General features: G+C 48.2%; 1 protein-coding gene across 1 annotated transcript in view; it reads right to left on the bottom strand.

Annotated features, from left to right (window-relative positions):
- The window catches only part of PAFAH1B1 (platelet activating factor acetylhydrolase 1b regulatory subunit 1), a 116,521-nt gene that overhangs the window by 42,731 nt on the left and 50,755 nt on the right, over positions 1-23,035 (bottom strand). The window contains exons 3-4 of the mRNA XM_077311463.1: positions 14,354-14,438; positions 2,396-2,470 (exon numbers count right to left, since the gene is read on the bottom strand). Of these exons, the coding sequence (XP_077167578.1) occupies positions 2,396-2,470; positions 14,354-14,438 (160 nt within the window). The remainder of the gene's footprint in view (positions 1-2,395; positions 2,471-14,353; positions 14,439-23,035) is intronic.

Below are 23,035 nucleotides of genomic sequence, written 5' to 3'. Positions count from 1 at the left end.
ACTGGTTGACCAGATCAGATTCAAGATTCTGGTTTTGACCTTCAAGGCCACTTGGGGCCTGGACCTGGTATACCTTAAGGACCGTCTCACTCCTTATGCCTCACGCAGGGCCTTGCACTCTGCAAGGACAAGCAGGCTGGCGATCCCCTGGTCGCGTGAAGTCCACCTGGCCCTGCCCCCGGCCTGGTGGAATGAGCTCCCAGATTAGCTGAGGGCCTTGCAGGATCTTGTAAAGTTCTGCAGGGTGTGTAAGACAGAGCTCTTCCGCCAGGTCTTTGAGGCCCGGTGGAATTGGGAGATCTTTCCTTCCACCCATGTGCTATTGACCATCTCCCTGGAGGCAGAAAAATGATCGGGGAGGGGGATTGTTGGGACTGAGGGGGGTTGGGTGCGTGGGATCGGGATTTTATTGTATGTTTTATTTTGTACGTTTTATTTGTTGTTGGCGGCCTTGGGCCAGCTGTGCTGGAAATGGCAGCACATAAACATAACAAATGGTGGCTGGCTGGCTAGCTGGATAGATAAATGGGCCTGGAATCTATTCCTGAGCTCCGAGTGCCATTTTGCTTAACCCCTTCAGTGCTGTAACACTCAAGGCCGGCTCAACAAGAAAGTCAACTCCTCCATTATCCTTCTGACAGGTCTCTTCATCCCTGTTCCTGTCCATGCGGGGGATTAATCCTCTCCTCCAGGCCCCTAATCCTCTCTTCTAAAAGCCCTATCAGGTTATGCTTATGACAAGTGTCGTTCAGCCTGTCTTCAGGAAGGAAAACACACTTCTTGCAGGGGCGACTTAATATGGGCCTTGAGTATCCCTCATCAGCTTCCCAACAGATTCCTTCGCTCTAGAATCAGGTGGATCCCCAAGTCAAGAGCCCTTCTTCAGCTGGCAGCCAAGGCTCATGCCTCTGACTAGGAGGACTAAGTGCACAAAGTCACAACACAGGGCGGGGCTTGCAATCCCCCTGCTGCAGTCCACACCAAGCAGCACACTTTGTCAACTGGTCACAAACAAAAGGACTCCACAGAAGCCACTCTCTAGCAGGCCACACACCCCCCCCCCGCTCACCCACAAGTACTGCCCTCACACACAGCAGCCTGAGTTAGAACCGGCAAACAAGAAAATGCCCTCACTGTGCAAGCAACTCTCCCACATGCTCCTTGCTTTCTCCCAGCTAACTCAGCTCTGCCTCTGACAAGGAGGCGCTTTTGAGTTCACAGGGTCACAGCACAGGATGGGCCTTGCAAACCCTCTGGGGCAGTCCACACCGAGCAACCGAGTCCCTCAATCCCTTCCATGCAGAACACTGAAATGCATGTTCTGGACTCCTGTGCAATTATCCAAAAACCTGGTTATGAAACACTTCCCCTCCTTTCTATGCTCCTTCCTTCCTCTCAGAAATGTTACACAAAGGTTTGCCAGAGACCCTGCTGTCAGGTAGGCGTAAGACTAGTTAGTACCCGTGCACTAGGTAGACTCCTTTTCTTTTGGAGGTCTTACTTTTCCCTTTTCTCACCTGTTTATAGAAGCAGGGGAAGAGCCATTCTATTCTGCTTGGGCAACAAGCACTGCGATTCCAAAAGGAATGTATGATATTTTTAGATGTTGTAATTGTAGCTTAGATTTCTATTGCCTTAACAGTTTCGTTTTAATCTGTGAACTGTTAACTAATATCTTTTACAACTATTAAATATAAATATAACCCACTTTCCCACACTCCATTCTTTCTGCCCCTCCGCAGCACGACTGCTATAACCTCTCCTGCCCTCAGCCCTGCTGTTCCCCCCAAGCTCTAGATTTGAAAGATTCTGCCTTCCCATTAACTGCAGATGCCTCCAAGAGGATCTAAAGAGAATGCCAAAAGAAGGTTCATATGTTATTTTATTTGAACTACTGTATTGCATATGAAGCCAGTCTATGCCAAAAAAAAGTTTATACTGCTTTACTGGACGCATCTATTCAAGCTGACAGGAAATACAAAGCCTGAGCATCTCTCCTCTGGTATGTCTATAGGAGCCATTAAAAACAGGCCAAAAATGCATTTTCTAAAAATAGTTGCGTTTGAAGTCTGATGCATTAGATCATGAGCACAACATCAGCACAATTTGTGCCCCCTCTGAAATCAAACATTTCCAAAAAATATTAGGCCAAGATTAATTTCTGCAGTTCTATTTTCCCTATAAAATTAAAGAAATTTGGCTTTAAAAACTTAATATCACAATAACTACATGTATAAGACTCATGCTGTAGCAGTCCACATCTTTTCAGCTGCTCCCCAACCTCTGCAACTATCTTTTAAGACAATTTTTTAAAGTTCTCCCAAGATGATTCTATTTCTATACAAATATAAATACAAAACACTTTTATTGCTAGTATAGTGAAGCTTCGACTTACCTTCTTTTGTAATCTTATAACCGAGGTCCATTTTTTTTCCAAGAGCCCAGCATACTTCTTATCCAATTCTTCGTTCTAAAGGAGTCAAAAACAGCGGCCACATTCAGAAGTTTCCAGTCAGGTTTCCTCCCTCAGTATTAGTAGACTCTCATGAAAAGGAAAGGCCTCAAGGCTCTCCCTTACGAGAATACAGTTTATTTACTCTCCAAAAATACTGACATTAAATTGCACGGCTCAGCAAACAATTGCGACAGGGCTAAATACTCAGCATGCAGCTGTTATGAAACAGGAACGCAAAGTTGCAAATTAAAACCAGAGGAACAAATAATATGAACTCTTTGCTAGTGTTTTTGTGCTCTTAAGACACTCTAATACTTGCAAATAGGATTAATGTAAAGGAAGGAGCATCCTTGTCAGGGCTGCCGTGTGGCTATTGCACAGGAACGGTCCTGCCAAGAGGTCCAACACGCATTACTTATCACCAGGTTGTCATGGAATTAGAGGTGCCTTTTTGCAACTGTATTTGGACAGGACATTGGAAAGCAAATAATGATTCAATATATTGATTTCGGTGGGCCTGTTGGAAATGAGTTGCCTTAACTTACCTGTGGGTTTGGTTACTGGATGTATTTTACCCTCACGGTTTCTAATCAACTGAATTATTTCAGAATTCTACAGGGTTTGTTTGTTGTTGCTTTGAAATTAACATGAAAAGCACGCTACATATTTTATAAACAATATATATATTTATACTAGATATTAAGCCCGCTGTAGGAAAATACAGCGAGCGCGGAAGGAAGGGAGGGAGGGAGGGAGGGAATGCTGGGAGAAAGGCAGGCAGGTATGTGCCATGTAAGGGGATGGGGCAGGGGGGGAAGGAGGGGGGGAAGGGCCCATTGGGGAAGGGGCAAGTAGCGATGGGTGGGTAAGAGTGGGGGGTTAAGAAGGGTGGGTGGCTGGGTGGGAAAGCGGCAGTGGTGGTGTTTGGGGATTGGAAGGCTTGGGGGATCGCGCGGGGGAGGGAGAAAGCGGCGGCGGTGGTGTTTGGGGAGGGGGGGCTTGGGCAATCGTGCCAGGGAGGGGGAAGCGGCAGCGGTGGCATTTGGGGAGGGGGAGGCTTGGGAGGTGTGGGCCAGGAGGTTGGGGGGCGGAGGCGAAGGGTCTAGTGGGCACAGCGAGCCCCCACACCCGTCCTCCGTGGGGCGCATGGCAGGGTAGGTCGGGGGTCCGCCTATCCTTGTCAGCGGCCAGCCGCAAAATGGCGGCTTGCAGCCGAAGGCAGGCCATGCTGGAGAGTGGGCGGGTCGGGAAGCAGGCTGACAAGCAGAGGGCCCTCTCCTTGTCAGTCCGGGGGAGCAAGGGCCCAATCATTGGCCCCCCCATCCCGGACTGAGCCCTCCCCTACAGCCCTTAACGCTTTATTTATACCACTCCCGCAGAGCGGTGTTAAGATATCTGTAACAATTATATTCGGGAAATGGGATTCCGCTGTCCGGGACACATCCTGGACTTTGTTTCTGCTGCAGCGGGCCAATTGGGGCAGTACCCACCCCAAAACGCGGCTGCGAGGCATACACCGCCTCGCAGCCACACAATCCCCACCAGCTGCCGTGCCCCGCCCAGCCTGTGGCTTCACATGGCTTCACATGGCTGCCGCAGCTGCAATCTCCCGCCTTTGGCCCCAAGGAGGCAGCACACCTGGTGAGGAAGTGGCAGCAGCCTCCAGGAGGCGGAGGCGACCGTTATAAGATGGTGCTGGCCCTGAGGCAGCGCGGCGGCCACAAGCAGGCAGTGTCGGCAGCCACAAGTAGGCCAAGGAGCCCACACGCAGCCCCAAACCGGGCGTGAGGACCCACCAGGCGCAGCCCCCTGATTAGCCTGGCCCCTACGGGTCACAGCCTCCGTGCCCGGGCCACTTGCTAGCGACTCTGCGCTGCTTAGCTGCTCCGCCCAACTGACTGTAGTGGCGAAGCACGCCTGCCGCCCCCGGCGGTAAGTGGAGGCTGCTGGAGGGGCTGCCACTGGAGAGGCGCCCGTGCCACTATAGACCCACCCGCCGTGGGCACTAACGAGGAGGGGCTACCAGCGGTGCCAACCACAACCTGTCGGCAACTGCGGCGATGACACCCACAGAGCCTGCCGAGGAAGACGGGGGGGTAGCCATGAGCCCGGCAACATGGAAAGCACAACTGCGAGCTGCCGCCACCTGCAGTGCCCACTGAGCACGACAACGAGGTGGAAGCAGTCCTGCACAAGCCGCCTCACTACATGCCACACGAGGATGTGCCTGCCGCCACTCGATGGCCTGCGTAAGAAACCGTGCAGCTGCCTGCGACCCACTGTCTGCACCCGCAGCATGCCCTCACAGGACCCACTGCCATTACCCAGCAAGACACCAAACCCGTTGATACCACACAGGTATAACTCCACCCACACCCCGTCTGCTGCGCCGCGCCACGCCACGCCGCACCACCCCACCCCATCACCTTGGTCCCAGGGAGGTTGCCACCAGACCAGGAGACCTCTTTGTGCTTCCAGCAGACTGCCTTCCACCCCCCCCCCCACTGGCGCCCACCGCTTTTTCACTGCAGCAGTTGGATACTGGTATATATATAATTTATTAAGATGCGACCCTATCTTCAGTATGACTCCAGAGGGAACTTCTGAACTGTACAAACCATTAAAACAACAATAAATAGGTAAGAGGCCTGCCAGAGCCAGAATTTTAGGGGGGTGTTGTTGTTTTTAAGAAGCCTAAACTGTAGAGTGTAGGGATGAAGACAAACATTGAAAATGTAGTTCAGTTAATGGCTCATCACGCAACAAACCACCCACTCACAAACCAAGTTAGTTTGTTTGCCTTGTGACCCTGCAAACTCTGTTGAGGGTTTAAATAGACTGCAGAAGACAGCATCAAACAGCTCATCAGCTCTTTCAGGTTGTCTTCTGAAGCAGATGACAACCTGAACCAGTTGCTTGGTGGGGAGTGCTGCCCTGCCTCTCAGCTGTTTCTGAGGCTTTCAGGGGAAAGGAAAGCAGGGGTCTAAGGAGACTCAGTCTCTGGCTTTCTGCTCCATGAATGGACCATGAACATGAATCTGCTATGAAAAATCACTGAAGTTCATCATGATGGACTGGTCCCAAACTTGTTGGGTTACCATGATCAGGATGAAATTCATCATAAATTTTGTTCCGTGGTTTGGTCTGTGTCCATCCCTAATGAAGGGTAAAAGTCAACCCACTGGCAATGTATCACACACAGAGAGAGCAAAACTGTTTAAATTTGGTGCTAAAGTTCAACAGTCTTAGCACCATGTAAAAGGTTGCTGATTTCAGTGAGACTCACCACATGTCTGCTAGATTCCTGCCTGTCATGGGAGGAGCACTTTGGGAGATAATAAGTTGGTCTTTTACTATAGGAACCTTCCCGGACAGTCTGAAGGAGGCAGTGGTTCATCCTCTATTGAAGAAGTCATCATGGAACCTGCATGTCCCAGTCTCCTCCCACCCCGTTTAGCATCTTTGTTTCCTGGGGAAGATAGTTAAGCAAGTGGCCATGGACCATTTGCTAGCATACCTAGAGGAAGCACTGTTCCTTGATCCATTCCAATTAGTCTTCTCTCCAGGCCATATCAGCTCTTGTCATTCTGGCAGATGATCTCTGGAGACAGCTGAACCAAGGCAGGTCAGTGCTGCTTGCATTATTAAGTCTTACCACAACGTTTGACGCAATAGACAAGGAGCTTCTTGCTTGCCCTATCATCAACATGGGGATACAGGGGATATCCCACCTATGGGGGGTTACTTTCTTCATGGTTGAGGTTATAGGGTGGCAATTGAGGAGAATCAATAGCAGCTCTGCCAAGTCCAGTGCGGAGTTCCACAGGGACTCTCCCCAACATTATTTAATTATTTATGGAGCTATGGGCTTGCATGTCATCAATATGTGGATGACACCCAGCTCTATCTCCTGATGGAAAACCAACCAGATACCCCTTGGGATACATTGGCCAGATGTTTTGGGACCGTGGTGGGTTGGCTCAATGGTAGTTACCTGAAACTGAACCCTGTGAAGATGGAGACCCTGTGGCTGGGGAGGAAAGGCCCAAATCAGGAAGTGCACCTCCCTCTCCTGGATGTAGTACGATTAACAACTGCAAATACAGCCACGAATTTGGGCATGATTTTTGATGCCTCCTTGTCTATGGATCTCAAGCATGAAAGAAGAAAAGATGGAATTTTTCCATCTTCACAAAGCTAAGCTACTAGCAGTGTACCTGAACATAAAGCACCTAGCTACAATGTTCCACACAATGGTCACCTCTATACTAGATTATTGTAACTTACTCTACATAGGCTTGACCTTGGCTCAAATTCAGAAATTACAACTGGTCCAAAACTCTGCAGTATGTCTCCTCCCTCGGAACCATGGAGGAAACATATAAGACCAGTCTTGCAGCAGCTGCATTGGCTCCTGGTGGAGTTCCAAATTAGGTTCAAGGTTTTAGTGCTAACATCAGACTAAAGGTTCTGGTAATTACCTTCAAGGCCATACGTGGTCAGGGCCCAGTGTACCTGAGGGATCGCCTCCCCGCCTATGCCCCCAAAAGAGCTCTGCGCCCCACTGCCACCAACCAGTTAAGGATCCCTGGTTCTAAAGAAGTCCGCCTGATCTCAACCAGGGCCAGAGCATTCTCTGTTCTGGCCCCCACCTGGTGGAACGAGCTCCCGGAGGAGATCAGGGCCCTGACGAAGCTTAAACAGTTCCGCAGGGCCTGCAAAAAGGAGCTCTTCCGCCAGGCATTTGGTTGAGACCAGACGCAATCAACAGCGACTGGAAGGCTCCTGCTCCCCCCCCTGCTCCTGCTCCCCCCCCTGCTCAGAAGTCCACCAACATGCCCTGAACCTGTTCGTATTGTTGCATTGTTGTATTGTCTATTACTTATACTGTTATATTGTTATACAGTTACAACCATTAGTTATTATTGTAAAGCTATTCACATGTTTATAGATTGTCTTATGTACTGTTGTTTGTTCTTAGGTAAACCGCCCTGAGCCCCTGGGGAGGGCGGTATATAAATATAATAAATAAATAAATTTAAGGCCATTCACAGTCCAAGACCTTCATCTCTAACTGACCGCCTGTCTGAATATGTCCCCCAGAATATGCTACAGTCAGCTATGGCTAATCGGCTGGTGGTCCCCGGCCCCAAAGAAGTGCAACTGGCCCCAACCAGGGCCAGGGCCTTTTCTGCCCTGGGCCAGACCTGGTGGAATGAGCTCTGGGAGAACATCAGCGTCCTGACAGAGCTATCACAGATCTGCCAGGCATATGGTTGAGGTCAGTACGCCTGGAAGATCAGAATCACAGAATCATAGAGTTGGAAGGGGCCATACGGACCACCTGCTCAACACAGGATCAGCCCAAAGCATCCTAAAGCATCCAAGAAAAGTGTGTATCCAACCTTTGCTTGAAAACTACCAGTGAACACCATATGGGCCTTTCCAACTGGTTGGGATCTTCTCCCATTTCACCCCTTATAAGGAATCAATGAACTATGACTCTGCAGTAATTACTGTTAGTTTTGTTAGCAATTGTAATACATTTATGTGTTTTACTGGTTTATTTATAATGCTGAACAAGATGATGGGCATCTTATACATCTATCTAATCTAAATAACACTGCTGAAATAAAGGAACCCCACAGTAAAGGCCCTGACAAAAAAAAAGTTTTTCTACCTTATGTCTGAACACAAGTAGGGGTGGGCAAACAAGTTTTAGAGCAGTGGTCCCCAACCTTTTTATCACCGGGGATCACTCAACGCCGGGGGACCACTCACCGGGGACCACTCAATGCCTTTTACTGAGGCCCGTGGTGGGGGGGTAGTTTACTCCTCTACTCTCTACCACTGCCCTGACGCTCTCTGATCGCTATGTTTAAACATCCCTTCAAAATAAGATACAGACACGCCACAACAATGAAGTGTGTTGTAAAGGGCTGGGGGGATGAAGTAAAGGGCTGGGGGGGGGGGGGGGGAAGCCGTCTTTCGCGGCCCACCTCCAATTAGTCGAAGAACAACATGTGGTCCGCGGGCGACAGGTTGGGGATCGCTATTTTAGAGTACAGAAAGAATTTCCCTTGTCCTTTCGCTCTTTTGCCAGTATGATATGAATGGGAACCAAGACATGGTCAAGAATCACTGCCCAACTGAGAAGCTTGGCATCATATGTAGAAGTGTGGATTAAAGGCATTTTTTCTCCTAGTCTGTGAACAACTAGTTCCCATTCTTGCCCTACATCAAATTTCAAAACAATCCAGGAATGGGAAGAAAGGTACAGTAATTGTCATTTCAGATTTTGGAGACTCAGAAAGGCCAGCATTATAAGAGATAGAATCATAGAACCATAGAGTTGGAAGGGGCCATGCAGGCCATCTAGTCCAACCCCCTGCTCAACGCAGGATCAGACCAAAGCATCCTAAAGCATCCAAGAAAACTGTATATCCAACCTTTGCTTGAAGACTGCCAGTGAGGGGGAGCTCACCCCCTCCTTAGGCAGCCTATTCCACTGCTGAACTACTCTGACTGTGAAAATACTTTTCCTGACATCTAGCCTATATCGTTGTACTTGAAGTTTAAACCCATTACTGCATGTCCTCTCCTCTGCAGCCAGCAGAAACAGCATCCTGCCCTCCTCCACGTGACAACCTTTCAAATACTTACAGAGGGCTATCATGTCCCCTCTCAACCTCCTTTTCTCCAGGCTGAATATTCCCAAGTCCCTCAACCTATCTTCATAGGGCTTGGCCCCTTGGCCCCAGATCATCTTCGTCGCTCTCCTCTGTACCCTTTCAATGTTATCTATGTCCTTCTTGAAGTGAGGCCTCCAGAACTGCACAAAGTATACAATGCCGTATACAATGGGACTATGACATCTTGTGATTTTGATGTGATGTTCCTGTTGATACAGCCCAAAATGGCATTTGCCTTTTTTTCCGCTGCATCACAGTGCCTGCTCATGTTTAGCTTACAATCCACAAGTACCCCAAGGTATCGTTCACACACATTGTTACCTAGAAGCATATCCCCCATTCAGTAGACATGCTTTTCATTTTCTGACCTAGATGCAGAACTTTACACTTATCTTTATTAAATTGCATCTTGTTCTCATCTGCCCATTTTTCCATTGTGTTCAGATCTCGTTGAACTCTGTCTCTATCTTCCGGAGTATTTGCCAGTCCTCCCAATTTGGTGTCATCTGCAAACTTGATGAGTAGTCCCTCCACCCCCTCATCTAGATCATTAATAAATATGTTTAAAAGTACTGGACCAAGCACCGAGCCCTGAGGTACCCCCCTACTCACCTCCCTCCAGTCTGATGAAACACCATTGACAACAACTCTTTGAGTGTGGTTCTCTAACCAATTCCCTATCCACCTAACTATCTGAAAATCCAGATTGCAGTCCTTCAACTTATCCATCAGAACATCATGGGGAACCTTGTCAAAAGCCTTACTAAAATCCAAGTAAATGACATCAACCGAATTTCCCAGATCCAGCAAACCTGTAACTTGGTCAAAAAATGAAACTAGGTTGGTCTGGCAGGACCTGTTGGAGACAAATCCATGCTGACTTCCTTGGATCACCAAATTGTCCTCCAGATGTTTGCAGATAGATTCCTTTAATATCTGCTCCATTATATTCCCCACAACAGAGGTCAGACTCACTGGTCTGTAGTTTCCCGGGTCATCCTTCCTCCCTTTTTTGAAGATCGGAATAACGTTTGCTCTCTTCCAGTCCTCTGGGACATCTCCAGTCCTTAAAGAGGTTCCGAAGATGATGGACAAGGGCTGCTCAAGTTCTCTAGAAAGTTCTTTGAGTACTCTCGGGTGCATTTCATCCGGACCAGGGAATTTGAACTCATCCAGTGCAGCTAAATGCCTCTCGACAACCTCTCTATCCATGTTAACCTGCCACCCAGACACTATCCTTTGGCTACGGCCATCTCTAGATGTGCCTAAACACTTTGACCTGTGGGAAAAAACAGATGTAAAATAGGCACTAAGCCTTTCTGTTTTCTCTGCATCTTCCGTTAGAGTTTGTCCATCCACACCCAACAGAGGGCCTATTGCCTCCTTTACTTTACGTTTGCTGAAAACTGAAAAATCTTTTTTTGTTACAGTGGGCTTCCCTGGCCAATCTTAACTTACTCTCAGCTTTGGCCTTTCTGATGATTGATCAGTGCCTAGTAACCTTTAGGTACTCTTCTTTAGAGCTCGGTCCTTCCCTCCATTTCCTGAACATTTTCCTTTTCTTTCTTAGTTCCTCTTGAAGCTCTCTGTTCATCCAAATAGGCTTCTTAGAGCTCCTGCAGTGTTTTCTTTTTTATGGGATAGTCATTGATTGAGCATGCAATAGCTCTTGTTTGAGTAGCACCCACCCTTCACATGCTCCCTTCCCTTCCAGCATTCTCGTCCATGGTATGACACTCATCATGTCTCTGAGTTTATTGCCCTACGAAAATCCAACATCCGCATCTGGCTACAAGCTTCCTTGCCTCCCCATCTCAAAAGGAATTCTAGGAGGACATGGTCACTTCCCCCTAGGGTCCCCACCTCCTTCACCTCATCCACCAACTCTTGCCTGTTGGTCAGTATCAAGTCCAGTATGGCTGAACCTCTTGTGGGTTCATCTACCATTTGATAAATGAAATTATCAGCCAGGCAGGTCAGAAAGTTGCATGACTGAGGACGCTTCACAGAGTGTTTCCCAGCACACATCTGGGAAACTGAAGTCACCCATAATGACAAGGACCTGCCGCTTGGATATTTTCTCAAGCTGCTCACAAAGTGCAGCATCCACATCCTCTCGTTGGTCAGGCGGTCGGTAACAGACACCAACCACCACACTGTTTGTTTTCCCCTCGCTTATTTTCACCCAGATGCTTTCCACTGTAGATATACTCTTCCTTCACTAGAATTTCCTGACAGGTAAGCCCTTTCCTCACATACAGTGCCACTCCTCCACCTCTTCAATCTGTTCTGTTTTTTTCTGAACAGTTCATATCCATCCACCATTACATTCCAGTCATGAGAATCATTCCACCAAGTTTCTGTGATCCCTACTAGATCATACCTTTCCATCAGCATGAGAAGTTCTAGCTCTTCCTTCTTATTGCCCATGCTTCGGGCGTTAGTATAAAGACTTCTGAATCCTTTTACTTTTGGTTCCCTATGAGCTGGCCTTGCCGGTTGGGCTGCCTCCGATCGTTTTCCTTCCATACCCTCCCTATGCTGATTGTCTCCTTCCACTAGTGGCTTTAGTTTAAAGGTCTCCTGATGAATCTCCCCAGGTTCCTGCCAAACACATTCTTCCCCAGTTTCGATAAGTGCAGTCCATCAGGTGCTAGTAGGCCTTCCTCAAGAAAGCCTATCCCATGGTCCCAGAAACCAAATCTCTCCTGCCGGCACCAACTACGCAGCCAGTGATTCACCTCCATTATCTTCCTCTCCCAACGCATTCCTCTTCCCTTGACAGGTAAGATTGAAGAGAATACCACTTGTGTCCCCATTTGCTTGAGCTTCCTCCCCAGATCTTGATAATCTTTTAAAATAGGAGCGATGGTATTCATGGACATGTCATTCATTCCCACATGGACCATCACAAATGGGTTGCGATCCGTAGATTTGAGGAGTTTGGGCAGCCGTTCTGAAACGTCTTTAATTTTCGCCCTTGGCAAGCAACACACCTCTCGGGTTAGGGGGTCGGGCCCAGCCACATGGCAATCCATTCCTCTTAGCAGGGAGTCTCCAATTACCAGTACTCTCCTCTTTTTTTTCTTCTCAACTCCATATCCTTCTGTCCCCGTGGCCTCTTCACTTTGTCTTTGTTTCGGGACCTCTTCCCTTGTTGACACTTGCACCTCTTATGCAAGGGCCTGAAATCTATTCTGGAGCTCCAAAGGCCCTGAGAACTGTGTCGCTCTACGCCGTTGAGTCTTTTTTCGAACTGTCTGCAGAGGCTCCATAATGAGGTCAATCCCCTTATCCTCTTCAGGACTGGTTGTATCTTCTTTATTCCGAGTAGCACAGCTCTGGTCTATGAACTCCTCCCCTTTCTTACTTTGGGTTAGAATAATAATGCTGTCTTCTAGTCCCCTAATCCTTTCCTCCAAAAGTCTTACCAGCTTACACTTGGGACAGATATAGTCCATCTTGTCTTCTGGGAGGAAGCAATCATGTCACACTCACCAGGACTTCCTGGAGGTCCATTGTAACTTGTCGGCAGTGCAAGTACTAGGGAAGTATAATCTACTGAGTCTAATTGCTAGGCCAAGAACCCCAGACTAAGAGCCACAGGCCAAGAGCCCTTTATCTCTCGCCCTTCAGCTCACGCCAAAGGCTTGCGCCTCTCGCAAGGAGCAGCCCTTTTTAATCCTCCCAGCAATCACCCAGCAATCACCTCACTCAGCACAACAACAGCCTCACCTGGTCAGCAGCAACACTCCCCAGTAGCTCTCTCCACGTACTCTCAGTTGTCTGAGATGTAGAAATGCAGGAGAGCTGCAGATTAGAATCTGTAACTGGATTGTCGTCTTGGGTAAGAATGCAAGATGGAGAAATTTCCATCTTCTGTGCTAATGGGAATTTGGGGTTATTTATAGAACTAATTTGAGTTGGAGCAAAGTGTACCCCCTGCACTGTAATTTAGCCTGGTTTTTAGGTCTTTTCATTTATTAAGATTCATGACTAATTCACTCTCCCCAGTTTCCCTGTAAAATTATCTCATAATGAAGTTAACTAATCTCCCTTATTGCTGCTTAACAGGATGCTGTTCCCATTGGCTGCAGAGGAGAGGACACGCAGTAATGGGTTTAAACTACAAGTACAACGATATAGGCTAGATATCAGGAAAAAGGTTTTCACAGTCAGAGTAGTTCAGCAGTGGAATAGGCTGCCTAAGGAGGTGGTGAGCTCCCCCTCACTGGCAGTCTTCAAGCAAAGGTTGGATACACACTTTTCTTGGATGCTTTGGAACGCTTTGGGCTGATCCTGCGTTGAGCAGGGGGTTGGACTAGATGGCCTGCATGACCCCTTCCAATTCTATGATTCTATGATTCTATTCTATGATTTTCCAAGAGCCTTCATAACCCTGCTCAGCTAGATGTTAATAACTCATCATTTCCCTGCTCTCGTGATCACAAAGTCACTTCCAGTACACAGGCACTGACCAGAATATGGACTGGGACCTTTAAGTTCTAAACCACGTAAAGAACAAAACAAACTTTGTCTCAAAGATACATTCAGACAGAAACCTTCACACGGAATACTTATTTATGTTATTTGCTGCCCCCATTTCTCAGGTGGATTACAACACAGCAGATGCTATGTGGAATGCACCGCAAGGACCCATTATGCACGGGGGGAATAACGCACATTCGGGGTGGAATGGCGGCGGCTAAAATCACCAATAACGCACAGTGCCGGCTGCAACCGGCCACAGCTTTGGTGTATGCTGTCGAAAAAGCCATGCTAGCGAAACGCGGAAGAAAGCGCAGCTTCCGGGTGACCGGGGCGCAACCAGAAGCAGCACCGGGATCGCCGCGTGCATAATCGGTTACTCTGGGTTTTGCCGCCGGCGCACCCCGTCCCGTGCATAACCGGTATGCTTCGCATCTTCCCCCTCCGCGTTTTCCATGTGACCCGAAATCGCATTTCGGCAGTTGTGCATAATGGACAAGGAGAAGGAAAATGCTTGAGAAAAATGTATTTTAATCAGAATCTGGATCTGTGGACTTTAACCACCTTTGGGCTAAAGTATCAATATATGCTCAAGCAAAAAATCTAAGATCAGAGGCAGTGCCTGGAGACGCCTTGCATTTTACAGAAAGTTTTGAAGAAGGTAAGCAGTAAAAACACTTTTACCAAAAATATATAAAACACAAGTCTTTGTACTTACCACATCAAGCTCTGCTTCCTTTTTAAAAACAGAGTACGCCTCTTCATAGCCATTAGAACGAAGGTAATCTGCTATCGCTCGATTTCTAAACAGAGAGATTTTACTCTTGGCATTATTATAACATATTCATTACAATTGTGAAGAAATGCTTCTTCCCAGCCCCACCCAAAGCAACATCCTAAATATGCTGTATATTTGACAAGAGTTATATAAGACACACCAGCTTTTTAAAAGCTAAATAAGCAATTATTTCTTGGATTTTTACGCACAGAGATTTCATGAAGGAACGTTCTTGCCCTCCCACAATGCTCACTGTAGTATAAAGGGGCTATCATTCTTTGCTGGAGATTGGCATGGCGAGCCCTCGTTAATTCTACTGGACCTCTTTGAGAGTCAGACTACTGGTCCACTAGCCAGTAACTTTGATCTTTGACTGACCCTGGCTTTCAAAGGTCTCAGGCAGATATGTCATCTTCCCAATCCCAGTAACTAAGATGCTTTTAAAAGGAAAAGAGAATAAACCTGGGAATTTCTGCAAACAAAACATGTACTCCACCACCGAGCCATGGCTTCCCTTTTAAGCAGGATATCCTTCCAGATACTTGACACAACTGGGAAAGGTAGAGGGAGAGGGCAACACTGCTTTCCCATAGTTTCATCAAAATTGGAGAGATTTTACAGTAAAATGCCTTTTCATATCATAGAATCAGAGTTCGAGGGACCGCCTCGCGTCCTATGCCCCACACAGGATTTTACGCTCTGCGAGCACTAACTTGCTGGTCATACCCGGCCACCAGGAAGCGCATCTGGCCTCAACCAGGGCAAGGGCCTTTTGGGTCCTGACCCCTACCTGGTGGAATGAGCTCCCAGAAGAGCTGCGGGATTAACCAGATTCCCGCAGGGCCTGTAAAATGGGCCCTTCCACCAGGTCTATGTTTGAGGCCAGCGCTTTGATGGAAAATCTGGAACCCCCCCCCCTCCCCGGGTTATTTTTGGTGGCGAAGTGATTATCAACTCCTAGCCCTCTGGGATATGAGTGGGTTGGGTTAGGATGGGTAAATTCCGCCACCACTTGGATCGGGGTTGGATTTTTAGGCTTGATATTTTATTGTATTAGGGGGTTTTATTGGGGGTTTTATTGGGGGTTTTATGTGTTGTAACCCACCACGAGCCTTGTCTAATAATAAGTCTATAAGTCTAATAATAATAATAATAATAATAATAATAATAATAATAATAATCTCCAGGGTCACTAGTCTAACCCCTTGCTCTATGCAGGAACCCACAACTATCTGCCCACTCACAGTAACCCTCATTTCATGTCCAAGTGATCCACCACCTCCTGAGGAAACCGTTGTACTGACTGTCAAGACCTTGTTCCGGATCTTTACCCGAAAAATCTTTTGAATTAATTTCAACTCTATAGTTCTGGTCTGACCCTCTGGGCAACAGAAAACAACTCTGCTCCATCTGCTATATGACAGCCCTTCAACTACCTGAAGATGGTTATCATATCACCTCTCAGTCGACTTCTCTCCAGGCTAAAAAGACCAAGCTCCCTCAACCTTTCCTCATATGAGTCGGTCTCCAAACCCCTCACCATCTTTGTAGCCCTCCTCTGGACACACTCCAGTTTATCCATATCTTCAGTTGTGGTGCCCAAACTGAACATAGTACTACAAGTGAAGTCTTACCAGAGCAGAGTAAAGCGGTAACATCACGTAACATGATCTGGACACTATACTTCGTTTAATGCATTTATCGTATTTGCCACAAAGCTGACTCATGTTCAGTGTTTGGACTACTAACACCCCCAGATCCTTTCCCATGTACTACTGCCAAGACAACTCTTGCCCATCCTATAGTGATGCATATATTTCCTACTTAAATGAAGAACTTAGCATTTATCACTATTGAAATTCATTTTATTCATTTTAGGCCAGTTTTCCAGCCTGTCAAGATCATCATGTATCCTGATTCTTTCTTCTGGTGTGTTTAATACCCCTCCCAGTTCAGTGTCATCTATAAATTTAATAAGGACCACTTCTATTTCTTGATCCAATCCAAATAATTTTAAGTATGTTGAACAACACAGGGCCCACAAAAGATCCCTGAGGCACTCCACTCATCACTCCCCTCCAAGAAGATGACCAACCAATTACAAGCATCCTTTGGGTGCGATTTGTCAACCATTAATCGATCCACCTTACAGCAATAGGATCTAAACTGCATTTAACCAACTTGTCAATAAGAGTACTATGGGGAATCTTATTAAAAGCCTTACTGAAATCAAGGTAAACTATATCCACAGCATTCCCTTGATCTAGCAAGGTAGTAACTTACTCAAAAAAGACAAGGTTGGTGTGACATTTGTTCTTGATAAAGCCATGCTGACTCTTAGTAATTACAGTCATCCACCGTAGCTGCTCAAAGACCAACTGTTTAATGATTTGTTCTAAAATTCTGCCAGCTAGAGATGTCAACCTGGTTCCTCCTTTTTTGCCTACTTGAAGATGGGGACATTTTCCCTCCTCCAAGAAACTACGTGTTTATGGACTACCCCTACAGTGATCCTTGGCCACAACTCTTCTCCCTCATCACGTTCCTTAGGATCTTGTCCTCCACTACAGCAACATGGAGGGTAGTAATGGCCTCTCCTGTAGGGTTGTCAGAAAAGTTAGTTGAAAATGTGTGAAGTGCAGGCTTTCTCAACCAGGGTTTCGTGAAACTCTGGGGTTTCTTGATGGCCATGTAAAGGTTTCCTGAAGGGGTCCGAATTTTTATATATTTTTAAAATTTGTTAAACATTTATCAAATGATGTGACTATACATGGTCATGTCAACCTTACAGGAGAGGCCATTACTACCCTCCATGTTGCAGTAGTGGAGGACAGAACCTGAGGGATGTCTGAATGTTCCTAATCAGTTTGGGCCAAATAGGAAACATTACAATTTTTTTGTATGCACATGCCTATTAATATTTCTTGCATGGGCCATGAAAGTTGCTGGTTTCAGTGGGCAGTCCACAAATGCCCGCTTCATGCTATTTTTGATGGCCTAGGGCAGTGGTCCCCAAGCTTTTTATCACCGGGGATAATTTTACTGAGGCCCGGGGAGGGGGTAGTCTTTCGCCGAGAGACGCCACCGCCACCTGAGCCCCTGCTCTGCTTGCTTTCCCACCGGCGCCCCTGACTTCCTGCTGCCCGCTGGGGGGGGGGGGTGCTGCCAGCAGCAGCTGCGCACTGCCCTGCCAAGGGGGAGCCCCAGCCATGACAGCCACCAGAGAGCACCAAGGGTTAGCCAGCGGCAGAGTGGCAGGGCAGCCCCCGAGGCAGCAGCCAGGGAGGAGGACAAGGAGGAGTTGCGGCCCGGTACCGACTGATCTACAGACCAGTACTGGTCCCCAAGACTGGGGGTTGGGGACCACTGGGCTAGGGGACCTTCAGGAACAGCATGGGAGCAAACTATTTCTGCAACACCCAGAAACAAGCCAGAAATCTGTCTTTCCCTCACACACGGCTGAGACTGCACCATACTTCCAACCAGACAGCGCACTACATTGTGTGAATCCTCAAAACCACCATGTGGTTTATGGGTAAAGTAACAAAGTACCATTTGTCAGTCTGTCTGACCTGAACTTCATGACAAAAAGTGAAATCTGCTGAGAATGTGGAAGGCTTTGCCCTCAAAACGATGCACAATTGAACACAGCAAGGGGAGCACAAAAGTCCAAGGACTTCTGAGGCCTGTTCCTGTGATGTCTGAGCAAGATTTTACTTTAGTCAGAAGATAAGATGTGAGAGTCGGTGAGACTAATACGCAGTGCTGTGAGGTTTACAGATGATGCAAAATCAGAGGACAAACAAGAGTTTGCTACCTGCAGAATTCAGGTAACCTTTATGCTAGATGTTAAGCTTATTTTTGTAAAATGGGGCAGTGTACAGCCTATTCTGAGTCCAAGTGAATGGATTCATCTTTCCAGTATGCAATTGAGCTTGGAAAAGACAGGCAACAGCCTCCAGGCAAATGACAGCCACACTGGCCAAGCTCAAGCAGAAGCCACATGCCTATCTGTCTGGCTCACCCTGCAGGGGAAAGCACACGAGGAGTCTTCTGCTGCAGTAAAGATTGTTAGGTGAGCTCAGAGGTAGGCAGACTGTACCATCAGCAGAAAGAGAGGACTGGTAGAGATTTGCTGCTGATTCTTCTTAGGCGTTGGGCAATTCACAGAGGGAATCGTAAAAGAGCGTTGCCATCTTGATGGCTCAAGATGGCAGCGGTGGTAACAGTGTATTAGGGCTCCGCCATGAGTGTTTTAAACTCTGAAGCTTATGCTTAAAGTGTTTTAACTTGTTGGGATAAGGAGAATGGAACAACCACGGTCATTCTTGCACAGTTTCTGGGAGCAAACTTTGTGAGAAAAAAAGAGCAAAGAGAGCGGGAGCAGAATGAAGGAGGCCGGAAAGAAGCAGTGCCCTCGCCCCAAAAGAACAGCCCGGAGGAATGCCCAGGCACCAGAGGAGAAGCACCATGACAGCAGGAGTGAGGGAAATAAGAATGGAGAAGCGAGAGGCACGGCCATGCCAGCTGGGTGGCCGTTGTCACACCCCCACCCCCGCCTGGAATTTAACACCTTTTAGTTTAGCACAGAGAGCCTCCTGTGGCACAGAGTGGTAAGCAGCTGAAATGCTGTCTGAAAGCTCTTTCGATCCCAGCAGCGGCTCCAGGTCGACTCAGCCTTCCATCCCTCCGAGGTCGGTAAAATGAGTACCCAGCTTGCTTGCTGGGGGGTAAACGGTCATGACTGGGGAAGGCACTGGCAAACCACCCCATATTGAGTCTGCCATGAAAACGCTAGAGGGCGTCACCCCAAGGGTCAGACATGACTCGGTGCTAGCACAGGGGATACCTTTACCTTTACCTATTAAGAGCCTCTTGTGGCGCAGAGTGTTAAGCGGCAGAAATGCAGTCTGAAAGCTCTGCCCATGAGGCTGGGAGTTCGATCCCAGCAGCCGGCTCAAGGTTGACTCAGCCTTCCATCCTTCCGAGGTCGGTAAAATGAGTACCCAGCTTGCTTGCTGGGGGGTAAACGGTAATGACTGGGGAAGGCACTGGCAAACCACCCCGTATTGAGTCTGCCATGAAAACGCTGGAGGGCGTCACCCCAAGGGTCAGAGATGACTCAGTGCTTGGACAGGGGGTACCTTTACCTAGTTTAGCACAGACTGCAACATGGATGGTTGCTCTTTGGGAGTGCAGCTCTGCAGCAGGGGCGGTGTCATCAGAGCCCTCCCCAAGTAGCCGAGGACTCAGTGCCGAGAATCCAGAGTGTGAGCCCTGCAGACAGTGGCTGGATTACTTGGGAGAGGGGATTGGAGGGGAGGAGAATCCAGGCGAAGACAATCTTTTTGTAGAGGAAGCAACCAGCAACTGCAGTGATCTGCCAGTGATGGGGAGGGCTAACCAGAGTGAGCACTCTGTGACATCTAGTGGTGGCAGCAAGAACTAAACACCAAGACATATGAAGAAAGGTTGGGGGAGCTTGGTCTGTTTAGCCTAGAGAGATTCTAAGGCAGATGAGATGGCAGTTAGGGAGGCTAAAGGAGAGTTTTATGCTACCTGTATTGCGTCCTCTAGCTCTTGTCCGACCCAATTATTTTGGGGAGTTCAATCTTTGACCATCCTCAAGGAAGGGTGCCAAAATGTTTATCAATTGGCACTTGGCCGTGAGGCATTAGCAAGCTTTTTTGCAGATAAAGTCTTGTCACTCTGCCAGGACCTTCCTGCTACTGTTGATACAGTAAAGGACCTGGAGGCTCCGTGGCTGCATTGGAGGGGATGCATTTGATGGCTTCAGGCAGCCCTCAGAACCCAAAGTGGACAAGTTGAGGGGGCCAGTGAGTGACCACCTGCCTCTTTGATCCCTGTCCGTCTTGAGGCAAGTCATTTGCATATTTTGCCTTCCGGTGGGAAAATGCCCCTCTGCAGCCAGTCGAAAACTTCCGGAGTGTCGTCCCTTCATTTCTCACTCATTTCTAGAAAGCAATCTGAGTTAACGCGAAAAGACAGGCGAAAAAACAGTACATGGAAGGCAACTAGCAGCCATCACGGGGCACCGCATATACCAGCAACCCCGCTAACCGAGGCGAACGTGCAAACCAAGAGAACCTCAGTAACCGACTGTGATGGACCTACCCTATGGGTGGGACCAGCTGTCCTCCTGACCCCTGAGGAGAAGGACCCCTCTCGGTAGGTAACCCGTGGTCGTTCTCCCTCTGGGTCAGGAGGACAGCTGGATGAGACTTACAAGAGCAGTTCCCCAACCCAGGGAGGGTCCAAACCTAGTCCATCACATGTGACAGAACCCGCCGGCCGAATGCCGCCTGTTCTGTCTCCACATCCTGAATTCTCTAATGCCTGACAAATGTGGAAGGAGTGGCCCAGGTTGCTACTCTGCAGACCTCCTCCACCGAGGCATTCTTGGCAGAGGCCGCTGAAGCTGCAGCACTTCGTAACGAATGACCCGTGATGCCCTGTGGTATCTCCTCCCCTGCAGCCTTGTAAGCTTCCACGATGCAGGACCTGACCTGTCTGCTGATGGCTGCCTTAGTCAAGGGCCCTCCCATCTTTGACCCAGATAGAAAGATGAACATAGAATCTGATTTCCTGATAGCTGCTGTCCTCTTGATGTACACTTTGAGTTGTACCTTGAGCCTAACATCTAACTTATGCCATTCCCACTCTTGTTCCGTAGCAGGATTGGAAAAAAAGGTGGGTGACAGGTGGAACTGGGAATCTATCTTGGGTCTGAATAAAGGATTCACCCTGAGAACCACCCTGGACTTCCTAAACCGACACAGCTCCTTGTCAATAGACAAAGCCCCTAGCTTAGAGCCCCGCCTAGCGGAAGTAATAGCCACAAAGAAAATTGTTTTCATGTTCAACCACTGAAAGGACACTGATCTAATGGGTCCAAAAGGATCCTTGATCAACGTAGAGAGCACCAGCCCCAAACGCTAAGTTGGAAATAGGTGCTTAGGTGGCGGCTCGAGACTGGAAGCCCTTTTCAGGAACCTCATCACATGAGGATGTTTGGATAATGGGACTCCCCCCTGTAGCCTTAAGACTGTGAACAGAGCTGCCACCTGCCTACACAGAGTTCCGGAGCGGAGACCCACTGCCCTGCCATCCTGCAAAAACTGTAATATGCTACTGATTCTGGGGGTGGACAAAGAAACGACCTTCCTACGACACCATCTCACAAAGGCCTTCCACGAACAGTTATAAATTCTTGTAGTAGAATCTCGCCTGTAAGCTACTCAGTAGCCACGCGGTCAAATTCCACCAGTCTGGACGAGAGACCCTGGGACAACAGATCCGGAGCTACCGGAATTGAGAAGTATGGACGAACAGCCAGCTGCACTATCGTCAAGAACCACCATCTTCTGGGCCACTACAGGACCACTAGAATCACCTCTGCTCTGAGCTCTCGAACCCTTCGAAGGAACCTTGGAATAACTGGATGAGGAGGAAACGCGTACAGCAGACTCAGTGGCCACTCTGCTGTTAAAGCATCTGTCATCTCCGCCACCGGATGACGAAATCTGCTGCAAAACCTGTCCACATGACGATTTTGATACGTCGCGAACAGGTCCAGGACCGGGCGACCGAACTACACCGTTATGAGATGAAAGGCGTTCCTCCTGAGTGACTACTCCGCTTCCTGGATCCACTGACGACTCAGCAAATCCGCCTGCGTGTTCAACATGCTTGAATGTGTTCTGCCCAGAGCGATGCTAGGTGGTCTTCTGCCCATACCATCACCAGTTCGGCCTCCTTCTGTAATTTTCCTGATCTGGAGCCTCCTTGATGATTGAAATAAGCCTTTGCCACCATGTTGTCCATCCGAATCAATATGTACTTGTGTTTGAGGCTCTTGTTGTAGAATTTCCTCTATCTCTGACCAAGCTCCTTGTGCCGGTGCACCATTGCATGTTGCCCCCCATATGGAGAGGCTCACATTGGAGAAGACTTGCTGAACCTGATTGTACATAAAGGTCTTCCCTCTGTTCAGGTTGGATCGAACTGTCCAACAGCACAGGCTGATTTTGGTATGAAGATTTAGTGTCACTGGCAAGCCCTTCTTTTTTTTCGATATGAGCTCTTGAAATGGTCTGAGTGCCCTTTGAAGAGGTCTGGCACAAGCTCTGACCCATTGAATCGCCTCTGTATTGGATACCAATACTCCCAAGATCTTTGCTAGCTGCAGCAGCGATGACTGTTTCACTTTTATCACCTGTGACACCAACTGAACAGTTCGTAGTATCTTCGTCTGAGGAAGGCACAGTGAACCGTGTCTATCACCACCCCCAGGTGCTCTATTCTCTGTGTTGGAACCAGGGAATTCTTTTCCCTGTTAACTACAAACCCAAACTGCTCAAAAACTGTTAACTGTACGTTAACTGGCTCGCTAACTCGAGCAACAGGGGCCGTGAGCAACATGTCGTCGAAATATGGATGGATGTGGATGCCCTCCTGTCTTAGGATGGCCACCATATTTACAACTAACTTCGTGAAAACCCGGGAAGCGATGGAGAGCCCGAAGGGGAGAGCCCTGTATTGGTAGTGCCACCCCCCGCGCAAAAACGTAAGAAACGCCTGTGTTCTGCCGCTAAGGGGGCA

The sequence above is a fragment of the Paroedura picta genome, chromosome 15 (genome assembly GCF_049243985.1).
Source record: "Paroedura picta isolate Pp20150507F chromosome 15, Ppicta_v3.0, whole genome shotgun sequence".
In the NCBI taxonomy this organism is placed as follows: domain Eukaryota; kingdom Metazoa; phylum Chordata; class Lepidosauria; order Squamata; family Gekkonidae; genus Paroedura; species Paroedura picta.
The sequence above is the reverse complement of the archived record's forward strand: the minus strand, read 5'-3'. Positions and strand labels throughout refer to the sequence as shown.